This window comes from Agelaius tricolor, unplaced genomic scaffold (assembly GCF_023055355.1).
Source record: "Agelaius tricolor isolate 1412-34295 unplaced genomic scaffold, bAgeTri1.0.p SCAF_22, whole genome shotgun sequence".
In the NCBI taxonomy this organism is placed as follows: domain Eukaryota; kingdom Metazoa; phylum Chordata; class Aves; order Passeriformes; family Icteridae; genus Agelaius; species Agelaius tricolor.
The window spans coordinates 7803674-7821426 of NW_027269282.1; the positions used below are offsets into that span (position 1 = coordinate 7803674).

Sequence of the window (17753 nt, forward strand, 5' to 3'; positions counted from 1 at the left end):
GGCAACAGTACTGGAGGGAAGCAGTCAGTCAGCAAGAGAACCAGATTTTGAGCCATGTTTTTTGGTCTCAGATTACCTAAACACTCAGCTGTAAGATTATCATTTTATACCTAATGAATCCTTCCAAGGCAGAATCTATCTTGTGCTGATGGTAATTGTGAATTTCCGAAGCTGAGCATAAAGGAAAAACCCAAAAAGTGACAAAGCACGTCATAAATAGTCCATTAATATTCAAATGAAACTTGGTTAGGAAAAGCTTCTGCTAAACACAAAAGTGATGGAGCACATTTATGGTTAGAATGAATGACAGAAAGATGGGCACTGATCACACCCCTGTAATTTCACTCCTTTACACAACTTTGCCCAATAGTCCCTTTCCAAATTGCCCCTCCCCGGCTCACAAGAGACCAGGAGAGCTCAGTAGTGGGAAATGCCAAAGGTGAATTCTAGCGTGGGCTCCTTCACACCTCCTGCACATGCAGGAGGCAACACCGACCACTTGGTGCACGGGAAGATGTTCACAGTTCAAACAGTCTGGTGCACAGAAAGATGTTCACAATTCAAACAGATCTTCAAACGTTTCAATGTGCCCACCTGAGTAAGGCTGCAGCTTTGTCGGATCAACCTGGCTCAGGGACACAATGACCACGGGGGAGTTAAAAATGGCTCATGAGCACCCCAACTCCTTTCCACGCGCCTTCTTGCAGAGGATTAAGTATTACAGTGTTCTAGTTTCTGAGTCAGACTGTGCACTCGTGAAACTGAACATGCTGAAATTCTGGCCTTTAGTAGTAAAGCACCGAAAGTGACTCACGCACGGCACCAAAGCGCCAGGGTGCAAGTACTGAAAGTGCTACAGAAACCGACAGCGCATCAGGACAGCCCTGAGCGATCAGCGGGAACTTCGATCGCTGATGGGAACTGAGATGCCAGGAGTTCGATGGGTCGGGCCAGGGCCGGACCCTGCAGCACGGAGCGGGACATGGGACACGCTGACAGCTCAGCACGGCCTGGCTCAGCTCCACGTGAGGCTGAGCCCCTCGGAGGAACAGCGAGGAGAGCAGACTGTCACCCCTGGAGCTGTCCGGTCCTGCTGCTCCGAGCTCCCCGCCAGGGCAGCACCGGGCACCCACGGCCCATGTGCGGCACCGCCGCCTCCCGCCACCGCCATCGGCCCCCGCGACGGCCGCGCCGGCAGAGCCGCTCCGTCAGCGGGGCTGGAAAAGCCCGCAGAGATCATCGACTCCAAGCCACCTTCAGCCACAGCGGGCACCTGCGGGGCGGCGAGGCGGCCGCGGCGGGCGCCCACATGGGGAAGAGCCAACACGTTCCACTGCCCTGCTTTATTTCATTAAGGCTTTTATTATTTCCCTCCGCACGGGCAGAGCAAGGGGCCTGGGAGCGGAGCCGGGGGACGCCCAGGCCGCGCCCGCCCCGCCGCGCCCCGTTCCCCCGGCGGGCGCGGAGCCCTCGCCCCGCGGCGGCCGCGCTCCCGCCGGCCGAGCCCGGGCCCGCGGCGGAGCGGGGGGAGCCGCTTTCTCCAGCGCCGGAGGCGGCGCCGCCCGCCCCTACCTTGGTCCTTCAGGCTGGCGAGGAGCTCCAGCTGCTTCTCCTCGTCGGAGCTGTTCATCCTGCCCCGCCGCCGCCGCCACGGGCCGGCGGCTGCCCCGCTGCGCTCCGCCCCGGCGAGCGCGGCTTCACCTGGCAGCGGGCGGGCGGCGGCGGCCGCAGCCCCGGGGCGCGGCGGGCGCGGCGAGCGGCCCGGCCCGCTCCGCTCTGCACATGCCCAGACTCCCGCGGCGCCCCAGTGAGCATGTGCGGGTGCGGGCACGGCGGGCCCGGCCCGGGGCGGGGGTCTCGGCTGCGGGAGCCGAATGGCAGATCGGTTCGGCTGGAATGGGCTGCGGGGGTCATGGAGCCCAACCTGTGAGCGAACACATCGGTGTCAACCACACCATGGCACCAAGCGCCACGTTTAGACTTTCTTTGAGCACCTCCAGGGATGGGGATTCCGTCACGTCCCTGGGCAGCCCATTCCAATGTCTAATGACCCTTTCTGTGAAGAAATTCTTCCTAATGTCCAACCTAAACCTCCTTGCCTTAAGACTGTGCCCTCTTGTTCTGTCGTTGGTTTCCAGGGAGCAGACCCTGACCCCCATCTGGCTCCAACCTCTTTTCAGAGAACTGTAGAGTGAGAAGGGCTCCCTGGAGCATCCTCCAGGCTGAATACCCTCGCTGCTTCAACTTCTCGTAGGACATCTGCTCCAGACACTCCACCAGCTTTGTTGCCCTTCCCTGGACTTGCTCCAGCACCTGTGTCCTTGCTGAATTGAGGGGCTCAGAACAGCACTGAAGGTGCGGCCTCACCAGTGCTGGGTACAGGGGAAGCATCATTTCCCTGGGCCTGCTGCCACACTATTCCTGATCCAGACCAGGATGCCTTTTTGGCTGCAGACCAGCACCCCCAGGTCCATTTCCACGAGGCTGCTTGCCAGCTGCTCTCCCCCAGCGTGTAGTGCTGTTGGTGTGGCCAAAGTGCAGCACTCTGCCCTTGCCCTTGCCCAGCCTCGTGCTGTTGGCCTTGGCCCATCCATCCAGATGTGTCCAGGTCCTGCTGCAGACCCCAGGCAAGGTCTCCCACAGTGTCAGTCCCCCATGAGCTGGGATTAAGCCCTCCTGATCCACTCCCCACACAGCTGCTGGTGTGTTGCTGCATTTTTAATGTGCCCTTTTGCACAGCTTGCATAGCACAGCTTTCCACTGAGGAACCCTTGCCCAGAGAGAGGTGGGGACATAAAATGGTTGTTTGAGTGCTTTGTTACAAAGAAAACTAAAAGGTTTTAAAAGAACCCTGGAAGCTTGCATTACTGTTTGTGAGGATCCGAGGGAAAACAACTGCATGCCAGTGTCCAGCACTTTAAGGAAACTTTGGTACAACATTAGGGCAGAGGGCTTTGACAGAGACCTGCTGTGTTCACCTCAGAAGAACACGCTTCTCTCTGCTATTCTCTGATGATCCCTTTCTGAAAAAGGAGAGGATCCAGTCATAATCTCTGTATTGAAAGGGTTACCTTACCCAGCTTACCCCAAGGCTGACAGTAAGGTGCAATGCAGAGTTTGCTTCTGTTCTATACATTTATACATTTTGCTGAGCTCCAGCAGCAGTCAGCTGAGCAGCAGCTATCTCCAGACTGACATGGGCAAAGGTACAGTTCATATGCCTCCCTCCCTCCCTCCCTCCCTCCTTCTTTGGCAAACACCCATCAATCCCTGTGGCAGGCAGGTCAGAACACACTGACGTGGCAACATTAGTTAGAAATACCAGAGTGAAGGAAAAAGATCCTGCTGCAAAAAGTTGCTCCGTCCTCTTGTCTCCTTTGTCCCATACAGTATCCTCTAGTTTTCCCATTTTTACCTAGTAAATCTTTAAAACATGAAGAGACTCTCTATGGATGATTTACAGTACTTTTTGTCCTACAGGTAGTTAATGACACGTGTAACATCCTGGAGAGAAGCCATAGGAACCATGTGAGCTGTGCTGATGTCTCAGAGGCATGATATGCCCCAAGGCAGCAGCAAGTTCATAGGCTAGTCAGCTTATTTGGATCTCATCAGCACAGAGCACCCTTAACTGTACCAAATGCAAAGTTATGGATTTGTGCTCCTAGTCATATGCAAAGAATGGGAAATCACCTTGAAAAACGAAGGCTCTGTAGAGGAAGTGGGAGGCAAAGTGCAAGCAATTATGTAAGTGCTGTCAGAAAGTTACTGCTGCAGAAGAATGGGGGTATGCTGACAGCAGGGTAAAAAGTTTCTTCTGTAACACTGACAGGACCAAATAAATTTTCAGTATCCACTTAAAAAATGGTACAAAAAATTTAAAGAGAAAGCACAAGAGAAAAAAAAAAGACCTAAGGTCTGAGAAGAATGCTTTGCAATGAGAGACCTTAAACCCTTGATCTTTTTAATTGAGCAAAAAGGAAACAAATTATTTGGTTATGGCAGTTTCAATATTTGAGGGCTTTTCAGCCTAGTGGAAAAGAGTCAACCAGAATCTCTGTAACCAGAAGCTGAATGTAAAAGCTACAAATAAAGCCACACATCAATAAATGCCTCCATTTGAAGGAACACAGAGGTCCCATTTAGGTCCTTGGAGTTCTGGGATGACCTTGGTTTTGAATAGCCCCCACTTTAAGTCAGAGAAGTTTTGCCAGTGTTTTACTTTTTAGTGTCCTTTCTTGGGCTGTCTTGTTGGCTTCCCTTCAGCCACAGGTCTCCTTCCAAGTCCCTCTTCCCACTGCTGATATCATTCCCTTTCATTTCCAAACCAATTTCCTTTATGCAGTGCAATAGCAGGATTTGCAAAAGAGTCATTGTAGGGTTGCTTATCCCTGCACAGTGCCAAGACACTGGACATTTTCATCCTCCAACAATGTTCTGTCTGTTGTATGCAGCCAGAACAGGGCATAAAATCCCTTTGATATCTGCAAAGGCTGCAAGTCAATTCTTCCATTATTTTATTTGTTTACTCAAGTTAAAGTAATATGTCCACATCAAAAGAATTCACTTCCATAGTTTCTATATTAGGGCTTCATAATTTTTCTTTTTGTTTTTATTCACTTATGTTTACATCCAGTTACAATACTTTGAAAAGTCAGCATTTAAAACAAGGATCTCCTTGTTTCAGGCCATGCTGGTTGCAAGAACAGGATGGCTGTCACTGCAGTAGTATTATTTATTATTACTATAGTAATAGTAGTAGTAGTGATAATAATAATAATATATTAATCAATTGTTGCTAATATTTTTCTAAGTTAGGAGATAGCTGAAAAGTTAACTCTATTGCTAATAACTGATGTCCTTTGGGAGACCAAAATTCAGATGGATTCATCATAGCTCTAAATTCCAGCAACTCATGGTTGCAATGGGCGAGAATCTGCCTGATATTCTCAATTACACAGCCATCAATCATACAAAGTAGGCTACTTACAGGGAAAAAAAGAAAGAAAATAAAAAATACTGGAAGTTCTAACTTTGTCTTACTTTGAGATAGATCTTAGGGAGGTGTTGGACACCTCCTGTTATTCTGCTGCTTGAACCTGATGCAAATGATCAGTTCCCAACAGGTGTGTGTAACTCAAGCTGATGTACCTGCTTGCATATCATTTTTTCAACTTTTTCCATGGTTCACCTCTTGGATGGGACTTTGATGAGTAATCTGTCATTTGATGGACTTGGCAAGTTGAAAATATTACAAAATGACAAACTGGAGAAGGTTGCAGTGATTAGTCATATAACTCCTAAATTCATAAGATCTAGAGTGAAGACCTAGGAATTCATAGCATAGTAGAATCTTTGAATTTTGAAATTTTGAAATTTTGAATAATTAAATTTGAAACAATTATCATGTGTATGAACAACTTTGTCCTGGGACCACCTAGAAACATTAAGTGTGTATTTTATCACTAGTAAAGTGTAAACTTTATCTATAAATCCTTGGACTTTCTTTTTTTCCCTCATATTTTGGCTATTTAGCATAACAACACTCATAACTGGGCGTACAGAAGTAAAGATTTTGATACCCTATCAAATAGGTACAACAGTCAGGAAGTTGATGTGGTTGTTATCTATCTATCTATCTATCTATCTATCTATCTATCTATCTATCTATCTATTCTATCTAAAATATGCATATTTGTCACAGACATCCTTTCATTAAAAATCCTTTCCTTAGGATTTTTTCTTTCTGAGAAGCTGAGAGGCCTCAGAAACAAAATGTAAACAATGATTATCTGCATTGTGGAATGCAACAGGTGGATCTGGGATTGGTCTCATGTAGATGTTTAGAATTAATGGCCAATTATGGCACAGCTAGCTCTCTCTCTGTCCGAGCCACAGACCTTTGTTGATTCATTCTTTTCTATTCTTAGCCAGCCTTCTGATGAGAACTTTTTCTTCTATTCTTTTAGTATAGTTTTAATGTAATATATATCATAAAATAATAAATCAAGCCTCCTGAAATATGGAGTCAACATTCTCATCTCTTCCCTCATCTGAAAACCCCTGTGAACATCATCACACATATTCCCATTCCTCATTTCTGGATAAAATTTACTCAGACCTTCTAATGGATACCAAGGCAGCCTTAACTCTCCCACATAAATAAACCCCCACCATCTCCAAGAACAAAGAGCAAGGAAGGGAGCAGTGGACCCCTCTGGCTGGGAGAGAAAGGCGTTCCCTGGGGAAGCAGTGCAGCCCATCAGTCCCTGCAAAGCCTGAATTGGCTCCTGAGGGTTCATCACCCTCCTGTTGAGGAGAGCTACCTGGTGGAAAGAGCCGTGACTGCAGGCTGAGCACACCCTCAGGGCACCACTGCAGCCATGTGTTTACTACTTCCAGAGCACTCAGATTTTATGAGAAGTGGGGGGACAAGATAAAATAAACTACATAATCACTGCACAGATAAACAACTATCAATAAACTGGAAAAAAAAAAAAAAGAGAAATGGCAGTAGCTATTTGAGCATCTAATTAACAGGATGAATAAGACTAAGCAGCTTGTTATGCTGAGGTAATGTATATTTTTCCATCAAACCAATCAGTGCTGAATAATGACCGGCATAATATATTAGGGTAAATATAAGCACTTCTTGTCTCCCTAGGACAGAAACTAACTAATCAGCACACATTCAAACTGGAGTATAAGTATGATTAAAGATAAAAAAACCCCTCAGATAATACAGATTCATTTGAAAAACTTTAACCATTTGATTAGAGACACTAGCATGATCTTTGCTAGTCATCTCCATCTAGGATGGCAAACATGTCTGTCTCTGCACAGCAAAAAGGCACAAATTGATTGGGGGATAAATCAGAGGAAGATTAAGTATTTATCATGGCATTTTTAAATGCTCTAATTGTACCATAACTGACAATCCTGGATATTAAATTTGCAACTGTAAACTATAACTAGGCAAATTAAATCTACTCACCCTTCCTAGCAGTTCATTGTACTTTATGGATGCTCACCTCATGTAATTTGGTTGAAATGGGTGCATCCTCTATCTTCAAGCAAAGACAGGTGATGAATTTCACCCACTGAGGTGTGAACATCTGCCAACACCTGTGAGGAGACATATTTAGAGATAACAAATAGCTCACTAGTGAGATCTCCCATGCTTCCAGCCTGTCAGAGACAAATACCACACTTTTGCAGAGTTAGAAACTGAGTCACTTTTCAGACCCCTTTCCTCAAATGGGGAACCCTGTTTCACCATCACTGGGGAGGCTGTTGTTGCAGTGGCTTTCATGAGCTCCTCTGGGGTTCTTTACTTTGCTCTGCAGCAGTTTGGACAACTGGGCTGCCAGAGCAAAGAAGAAGAGAGGTTATACAGGAATCTTTAAACCACTAGGTGTTATGTGATGGTAAATGACAATAGCAAAAAAGTTCTTTTTTTTTTCCCTAGGAGGAAGGGATGATCTATTAAAAAAAAAAAAAAAAACAGCCAAAAAAACAAAACACCCTAGCCATATAGGATCATAGGATCAAATATGTCTGTGCTCATAATTTCATGGTGACACATGGACATAATCTGATTTTGGTGTGAACAGGTATTTATGATGGGACAAATCTTAGGGAAACAGCACTCTGCAAGCTGATGAAGTGTCACTGAATACAAAAACTTCTTCCTTAGTAAGTTATTCCTGGAGCTTGCAGTGCTGTTTCATACCTTGTTCTTTGATAAACAACTAACATCATGTCAAACTAAATAATAAAATCTGTTAGTTAGGAACTTAAATACATTACAATACAACAGTCAAGGTCTTTTGGTACTGATCATAAGCATCTTAAAAGACCATTCATTATGCATAGCTTTTGGATTCAAAGCCACTGTTATTTTGCCTACGTCTTTAGTACGCTGATCTGCAAAGTTGCCATCATAATTAATTTCTACAGAAAGGGCAAGTCATTTCACTTTTATTAAGCAATTTTGCAGCTTATGAAAAATAACCCATTGCCCTGCTTCCTCAACACACTTTCCATCTAGTATTTATGTGCAACTGGAGCCACTTTGTCTGTCTCTCTCTCCCTCTCAGTTGAACTTTGCATACAGCTCAACAGCAGTTGATGCTTTTGTTCCTGTTGCAGACTTGTCCCTTTTCTGGTGCTTGCACTACCTCCATTTTTCCACATAATTAGGGTCAGATGCTAGTTCCCTGAATTAAAAGGCATTTGGGCTCTCCTTCCAACAAGCCTTTCTACTCCCTTCTTGCAAAACAAAGCTGTCACATGCATTCTTTAGCTGGTGTTGGATTACATTACACCACTTGACCACACTTACTACATTAAGATAATTATGCCAGGTATTTTGCTGATAAAAATCACCATGGCATTATTGTGTGCTGTGGAAATCTATCAGTTCATGTCAGCAGAAAATTGGGTTCTTTGTAAGAATTTAGGGACAAACCTCAAAGTTGCCATAAGGATTCTCACCAGCTTAAGCAGCATTTCTGGAAGTCCTTCAACAATGCAGAAGGAAAGGGACCAAGGAGTAAGTAAATTTATTTCCATAAAAATACCCCACAAACTTTCTGCCACTTGCAGAAACTGTACAGCATCAGTAGAGAGAAATTCAGCCTTTGCAACACTTGATTTTGCTGATTTGCAGTGCCACAGGCCAGCTCCTACAGCTGACACAAGCACTGCTCCTGTCTGTGCTATAAACAGAGATAAAGAAATTCTGTAATGAACCTTGAACTAGAAAGTCTGAGAGGATTATACAGGGCTGTTCATGAAGGATAAAAAACTGCTCTCAGTGGAGTTTTACTGGTACTAAACTTGGCCCAGAATGTTAAAATTGAAGAGAACTCCCTGCTTTGCCCTGTGGCTGCTCCGCATTAAATGGACTTTCAAAAAGCTGCAAGTTCCCACCAGAGTTTGAAACCAAGAATCACAGACAGTGAAAATGGAATCCAGTGTGCCCACAAGGGATTGCTCCCACGGAGCCTTTTGGTCAACAAGACACTCCAGTGTGTCTTCTCTATCAGAGCAGGTCATACAATGCCTCCTAAGAGTGACATTGAGGGGAAAAATCCTGCTTGACATGCTGGTTCCCAGCAACCATCTTCAGTTTAAAAATATTCTCAGGTCACCCCATTTTATCATAACAAATTCCTTGGATGAGAGCATATACTATTTTATCACCAGTAGTATATATGATATTCTCACCCTGCCAAAGCTATTTTTCTACATTAAGGTTTTTTCATTAATATAAATGACAAATCAGGCATTAGCCACATCTCTGGGTCAGATCAGTCAGTTATGTGCTGGCTTAATTGCATTACTTTTAACTGACTTGCTTCACATTCCAAATATCAAGCATATCATTACTCATATATAATAAATATACAATAAGTATAATAAAATATCCTAAAGCTGTGTGAAAATACTGCTTTTATGCAAAAAAATGGAGGTAGTCTCAGAGAAGAAAGCTATTTCCTACATTGTACAAAACTAGTGCAATGAAACAATCTAATAAATGAGAGTGTTCTCACAAGGTGAGTTGTTTTGTCAGTTGAGTGCTTGAAATGCTATCTAATGTCTCTGTGGAAATGGCTGAAAGAAACAACAGATGTCTCAGATTTTTGCCTTTCATGTCTTATTAAAATCAAGGAAAGATGGAAAGGCAAACAAAGGGTTACTCATCATTTTTCTCTCCCTGGAAGAAGTTCCTATGAACACCACCTACAAGAAGAGGCAGTGATAACTGAAAGACAAAAAGCAATTTAGATAATGATGAACATTTATAAAAGAAAAGATTCATTAAGAACACTATTCCCAAGGATAAAAGGTGGAAAGGAGACAAGAAATTCTGCAAGCAGCTGATGTGAATAGCGTGGCAGTGCCACTGCAGCCTCCAGCAGAGCCATCTTGTGTTGTTCCCTGCCACTCACATTCACTGAGGAACCCGAATGGGAGCCTTGTGATCTGATTCGTGCTGCGTATTTTTGACTTCACTCCCTCATTCAGACTCACAGCTCTGGCCTCTGAGGCACCTCCCTGCTCTGCAGGGACTGAGCAGCTCTTGCCTAAGTAAGGCTCAGGGATTTGGGGCATCTTGCTGGATGTTTGCATCAGGCTGTTCCACTGTCACCACCTGAGATATCCCCAGCTCCTGCTGTCATCCACTCCCCACGCTGCCTTACATGTGAAGCAGCAATGTTTGCCACTGTTCATTATCTGCTAAACTACAGGAATTATTAAAATCTGCTTCACATTGCTATGGTAGCCACTCACACTTTGCACTAGAAGCCAAAGTAAACACCCAATCCCTTGTTCTGTTATTTTCTCCTTCTGTTTCTGCAGGAAGATGAGTATGTAATTTGCATTGGCTATACCAAGCATCTCCTGATAAGATGAGGATCTTATCAGGCTATCTTAGAGAAAATGCATATGCAAAATGTGACCCAAGCAGTATTTCTGAGCCCCATTTCAGCACAGCCTGGGGAGCACATGTCCAGCCACCACGCTGAGTGTGTGTGTCACTGTGTGCTGGGAGTCACACAGCCCACCTGGATGGCTGCAGGTCCTGGCATTCCCTGAGGACACCTCTGCTGCCACTCCCACACCTCCACAGGCAAAGTTCTGAACCCATCCAGGCTGTGATTGGCAGCACTTGATGAGGCTTTAGAGAGAAGATGCCAGAGAAGAGATCAGACTGTTCTGCAGTAAAAGCCACTTAGAGGAGATGTGCAGAAATCCAGCTGAAATACATAAAAAAGTAAAATAATAATCCTACTTTTGAATTCCTGAGCCAAAATACTGCAGAGGAGTTCACACAGAATAAGTTGGCTTTGATCTTAAAAATTTTACACTTCAAATAAGGAAACTGAGGAGACAGTGTTTCATTCCTTAGTTATTTTCATTTAAGGCCTGAATCCCAAGGTGCAGATACCAATGGGATGTGCTGATGCTAAGTGCCACTGAAAATTGACAAAAATCAGTTTTTAAACCATTCAGTAAATGACCTCATACATAATGCCAAAGCCTCAGGCACTGGAAAAGATTGTGCTGATGGGTGGTATATGTGAATTTGTCTTTAGACAAGGCTGTCCTCAAATAGAGACCATAGAACAATTTAAAAACCCCCAAAACTTCTAATTAATTAATTTTTGGACACTCCCTACAAAGATTCAGACCTTTTATTTACATACAGATGCATGAGAATCAAAACACTTCTGTACCTTCTGTAAAAGTTTTTTGACGAATTGTAAAGTTGTGTTGCATACATGTCTTTATAAGGTTTACTTTTGTTTATAGAATTGCCAAAATTTAATGATGTGGACTAAAGCATTCAGTGGCAAGTTTCTGAGTAAAACCAAATTTGGGGTTTGTTTCAGTAGTTACACTGCCACTAATTTTTCGTTCCTTAAGGAAAAAAAAAAATCAAACCTACACCAAAACAAATTACTGCTGCTTGGTTGGGAAGCTGTAGCACCTCACCACCTTGTGGCAGCTCTAAAAACCCAGCCAGGGATCCCTGTGGTGGCTGGGAGACTTCTTGGCCACAGAGTTTGGTTTTGTCAAAGCAGAACACCAGGAGAGATGGGGCCAGGGCATCCTGGAGAGCACAGCCTCTGTTCTGCCTGGGTCAGAGCAACCCAGAGATGGGCTCTGGAAAACCCACCCTAAATGATCATCATGGACAGGGAAAGCTGAACCCTATCCTCACCTGCCTCCTCTCCTTCCCCTCCCTAGGTTTAATATGCTATAAATTAGGAAATACCTCTAGGTGATGTTATAAGACAAACCCAAAACAACTACCCTTTTGAAGATGGCCTGTCAGGTGTTCCACTTTGCAAAGAAAATATTTGGGCATGTGTGCCCTAAACAAAGGTTCTAATCTTGACAATTCTTCGCTGGAGCAGGAATTTACAGCTGCAGGTGCAGGGTGAGGGAAGGGGAAAGGGAATGCTGTGAAGGGGGCACTAACCCCTCTATTAGGCCAGGCTGCTGTAGCATGCATTCCTGTCTCAGGACAGGATTACAGCTGCAAGTCCAAGCAGCTGCATCCCCTCCAGAGAGGGGAAGATACAGAGCCTGTTCACTCTCTGCTGGGATTGAAGTCAAGTCTCCCATGCCTGTGGTACAGCTCCTGTGAGATAAGAGATTCATCCCTACACTTTGTGCAACACCACCAGCTCCAAGATGTTTCCAGACTACCTGTTGAAATAGGTATAGAGTGGCTTAGGTATTGAAAATAAGTGTAGAATGGCTTTGTCACAAAAATGCCACACCAATACACTTCCACCCTGGCTTTGGGTCCTTGCCCTGAATGAACTGATCTACAGCCACAGCAGCATTTGGAGAATCCCTCCCTTCCACCAAACACATCCTCAGGCCTCCAAGCCACTCCAGAGGCATCAGAAGAGCCAAAACCAGGCAGTCTGTCTTGAACAGCAGATTTCTTTGGAACAAATGCTTGGCAAAAAAAAATGTTTTTACATTTTTGCTTCCTGCAGTGCCTCAGAATGGTGTCTGTTTAACTAGCATGTGCTTATTAATCTGGTAAGGAAGGCATTCTGGTGTGGTTAGTGAAAAACACAGGCAATTGTGTCTTGTGTGGGAGACAGTCCAGCTTGCCAAGCTTGTCTCAACAGCCTGCTCTGCCCTATCATTTATGAATAACTATTTTACTTCTCTAAGGAAACCAGCTCTATTTTATGGAAGTAAGGGTGATCTTCTGACCAAATCCATTGGTAAAAAGGTCTGAAAATGAAGGCAGCTTGCAGAAGCGAGAATTGCTGCCCATCTGGGGAGAGCTGGCACTGTGGGTCTATGAGATCTCCAGCCCTGGCTCTGGTGCCAGCATCAGGGTCAGTAATGAGTCTCAGGCCCATCCAGATCTGATATTGGCAGGCACCAATGGCCATTTAGTCTCCCTTCTTTCTGCTGAAGAACAACAGACTGCAGTCAAAAAACACTCCAAATTGTCCCACTCACAAGTCATTCATACAATTTACCCATGCTGGCAGATGCTAATACCTTTCTGTCTCTTTCTAGAAGCTAGATTTATTTTATCAACAAATAAATCTTGAGCCAGTCTGAGTTGGCAACCTAAAGATGAACAGTTTGAATTTCAATTTCCTCTCTTATGCAGTCTCACCAGACCACATTCCTGTGCGTCCAGAACTACTGAAAGCCAGACACACTTTGAGTAAATATACATTTTCTAACTCTGCTGCTTCTAATGCTCTACTGTCTTTGTCTCTAGTGTCTTAGTATCTCAGTAACACTTTTGAAATATGTCTTAGCCTTGAGTTCCAGGTTAAGCACCAACTGGATTTTATCAAGCAACAGAAAATCATCCTCCCATCAGGAGCTCAGGAGGAAATATCTTGAAAATACCAATTGCTTTCCAGTTCTCTGATATGTGAGAGGAAGCCTCAGTGGATCTGCAGCAAGTTCAAGGTGTGTCAAATGGTCAAGTAATGCAAGTTGGACAGAAATGTATGAAAGTAGGAGTAGCAGGGGAAATATTAAACAAACAAAGACTAGGTCAAATCCCAATAGGAATGAGTTTACAGCGAGGTGGGCAGTATTTAGCATAGGAAATCAACATTCTGGTGTGCACTTTGTCTTGCCCTGCATTTCTGCCCTCTTCATTTCTTTCAGCTGCTCAGCCAATGGAAAACATTGCACTGATGAGGTATTTTCCATGTCCTTCAGGTTCCAGTTTCCTCTGCTCATAAAGCCCACCACCCACCCTTTAGAGCTATGGGATTTCATAGCTGGAATTTCTCAGGGCTCTATTCAGCCTGTCTGCACTGCAGTGGCACCTGACCAACCCTGTGATGGTGGTCACAGGGGTCTGGGGATGAGGGAAGAGACGAGGATCTGACTCCATGTTTCAGAAGGCTTGATTTATTATTTTGTGATATATATTACATTAAAACTACACCAAAAGAATAGAAGGAAAAGTTTCATCTCAGAAAGCTAGCTAAGCTAAGAATAGAAAAGAATGACTCAACAAAGGTCTTTGGCCCGGACAGAGAGAGTCAGCTGGGCTGTGATTGGCCATAAACTCCAAACATCCACATGAGACCAATCCCAGATCCACCTGTTGCATTCCAGAGCAGCAGACAACCATTGTTCACATTTTTGTTTCCGAGGCCTCCCAGCCTCCCAGAAGGAAAAATCCTAAAGAAGGATCTTTAATGAAAAGATGTCTGCGACACAACCCTGGCTGAACCCTGTGCTCATCATCCCAGCTGCTACAAAAACTCTTGCAGGCACTACACCAGCCAAACCTCTCCACCCCAATCCCTCCCCCCACCCCAAAAATAGTCAGCTTCAGTAGATAATGCAGAGACTGGTGGAAAGGAGGCAATACCAGTGCTGTCATTAGACTGTTTCTATTGCTGTTTTTTCCATTTCCTTTTACCTGCCAGCAGACCTTGAGCTCATGACTCTGGCCCTTTTGTCCTTGCTTTGGCACATTCAACATGTGGGATTCATCACCCTCATAAGGGCAGCATTTGCTTTTAACTATGCAGGAATTCTATAAAGCATTGTTGTCATTGGTCCGAGAGAGGAGAGCTATCAGCACAAATATCACAGATGAACTGAAATAAGATTTTCAGGATATATAGGTCTGAAATATTTCTGACAGGTCAGCTAAAAGATGCATTAAGGCAGAATATAACACACATCAATCTCAAGAAATGCTTTTCTTTCCTTGACTTCTACCCATTGGAGCAAATCCTGAGCCTCTGAGTCAGCTTGTTGACATACTGGGGCAGAAATGACTGAAAAACACTTGTGAAAAAAGCATTGCAAAAGCTCTGTAATAAACCTCTGTATCTTAACTCAACATTATTGATATATGCAGCAGTCATTCTTCATGGGTTTGCTCAGTGTCCTGGGCAGCCAGGAACCACACTCATTTTAGATTATTAAAGTACAAGTGCATCTCTATTGACATAAACTTGGAGAAATACATCAAAGGAACAAAAATCAGGTCTTGCCTTCCATGAAATTAAATCAAGAGAGATTAGTGCAGAAAGGACAGTGACAGAGAGAGAGCCTGCCATTGAAATACTGGTGTTATAACCAGCTGAATTGCCTTCCCACTTGGTTTTGTCAGGAGAGAATCCAGCAGTGTGCTTTCAAGGGGTTAGTGGACACTTGGAGGAGCCACCAAGAAGTCCAACACAGCCAGCAGTAGTGGAGGGATTGTTCACAGCTCCTGGACTGTGTGGATCAGGGAGGTTTGGGCTCTCAGCCCCTGAGCTGCAGGCTGGAGCAAAGCAGCCCCAGGAGAGGCTTTTGGGCTGGTGGAGTCTGGCTGGACTGGAGTCAGGTCTGATTGATTAAATAAAGGGCATCTTTATGTCTGTAGACCAGCAGGGATGTCTGACTGGGAGATCTTCTTATCTGGGAATTACCCAAAAATGCCTTAACTAAGACAAATATATCTTGGCAACTCAGAGCTGAGAGCTGGACCCACCTCTTAGCAGGTGTCTCTAGGTGCAGGGACACTGCAGTGCTCCATCCTCCCTTTGCTCATAGACAGACCACAGTGAGGTTCTCAATGCTTCAGCTGCCCTAAATATCATCTATCCCATGCAGTCAAGTTATGGAATTATGGAATTATGGAACCCTGGACACTTATAAATATGAAGACTGCATTGACTAATGCCTCAGCCAATATTATATGAATATAGTTTAAATTTAACTGCATTACTGCTTCATACTGAAGGATGGCCTAACCCATCCTGGAGATAAATGTAGGTTCTGCAAAAACTCACTTAGCTGCCAAATACAAACTGGAATATTTATTCTTATATGAATAAAATACCATTTGCCTCCCATGATGGTAAACAGGAACAATATTTAAAGGACCTAAAGTACATGATGAGCAGTCTCAACCATTTCACAAAAGCAAATGTAATAATAGAGAAAAAAAAGGAGTCTTATAAAAATATTATAATGAAAATGGCATTCAGAAATCCATTAGCTGTGCTTCATCACAGCACCAGGAAAGTATTTCTAATGTAAGCAAGGATCTTTGCTTTTAAAATCCTTAATGAAGATGTAAAGTACTAAAAGCCACTGGGAAATCTTAAAAAATGAAAGCAAGACCGTGCAGCAAAGCGAACACCTTGGTTCATAATGGATTACTAGTCAATACTGTTGTTCTTGCATACATTACTGCAGACTGCCATTATCTGAGTGAATGAAACTGCAAAACTCACCTACTTTTTTTTTCCTTGGCCTCCTTATTTCTACTAAGATTTGCTTCATTTGTTGATCTCCCTGATGGGTACCACAGCAATGGATGAAACAGGGCCATTTATTGAAAATTCCTTTTATTAAGTTAAACAAAATGCATTCAGGTGAAAATTGAATGGAAAGATAAAATGGGCACTGAAAACAGGTAAGGGGAGTACTTGTGGAGGATTGGGTTTTGAAACATAGCTAAAGTTTGTTCTTTTGGTAGGAAATTCAGTGCAATCTGTACATTGCAAAGATCCAAATGGATTTTAAGAAGAACATTAGGGTTTATTAGGTGCAGAAGCTCCTAGTTTCTGTATTCTGCAGCAACATCTTGGGGTCAGAGCCTCCCAAAGCAGATGGTGAAGACACTGCTAAAGACTTCTTTAAAATGTCCTGCACTAATAGGGACCTTTTTCCTGTAGATGTACTCTTCAGACAAAACCTGTGATTTTTTTTATGACCACATTTTTTCCAAGTGCTCACCCCCTGTCATTTTGTTGTCAGGTATGGCTACAGCAGAGTGTGTTGTGCAGCCACTGAATGTCTCTGAGGAATGCAAGGGTAGTTTATAAGGGCATAATTTCACTTCAAACAAGTCATTCAGTAGTACATTGCTTACTCTGCCATGACAAGGAAGAGAAAATGCCCTGGAAGCTGCAAAGCACTGGAGCTTATCCTTTACCAGTAAATGAATTGAGGAAAACCTCAAAGCTGATACCTCATATTTGTTAATGTAAACCACAATTAATGGAACCCTGGCTTCCAAGGCAGGTGGTATCTGAGAAAAGGATTATTGGAATATGTTCTGCAGCAAGAACAAATGTTGTGCCTGGCCTAGTAATGCTGGGCAGCTCTGCTCAGTGAGCTGGTGCCCACTGCTGTGCTTTAAGCAGCACATTTGTGCTGCAGGCCCTGCTTATCCCACAGGGAACACTGGGGATGTCCCATGGCTGCTCATCAAGGCAGATCCCTCCACATGGGCCAGGACCTCTGCTCTATGACAAGTTCCAGCTCTCATCCCTGTAGTTCCAACTGCAACAATAACTGGAAATTACCTGCTTGGCTAGGACCGAACTCCAGCACATTTATAATGAGTAAAAAACCCCAAATCCCTGAGTATAATCAGTCGTAGAACCATCCCCAAGGTCTCACCTTTGGCTGTAATTCCATCAGAAGTCAAACAAGCCCTGGACTCACTGGTCACTTTGTGCTACAGGCAGGATCTGCTCCTGGTTTGCACACTCTGAGTAGCTCTGTGAGTAGCACAGCCTCCTTGCATCCTCTTTGCAGTGCAGGAAACGTTAATGTTCAACCCTAGATTGAAAGAATCTGGCTTTGAGCTCTCAATTATCTTAAATACAACCAAGTACACTTTTTTTTTTTAAAAAAAGATGCTTTAAAAGCACACAGCTGCATAAAGGATGAATGATTCACTTCCTTATGCCTGATGGAAAAGAGAAGTCAATGTCTTA

General features: G+C 44.0%; 1 protein-coding gene across 2 annotated transcripts in view; it reads right to left on the reverse strand.

Annotated features, from left to right (window-relative positions):
* Positions 1-1784, reverse strand: part of SHTN1 (shootin 1) — a 56819-nt gene extending 55035 nt beyond the window's left edge. For both annotated transcript variants that reach the window (XM_071445992.1, XM_071445991.1), the window contains exon 1: positions 1573-1784. In XM_071445992.1, the coding sequence (XP_071302093.1) occupies positions 1573-1630 (58 nt within the window). In that variant the 5' untranslated portion in view covers positions 1631-1784. The remainder of the gene's footprint in view (positions 1-1572) is intronic.
* Between the last annotated feature and the right edge of the window lie 15969 nt (positions 1785-17753).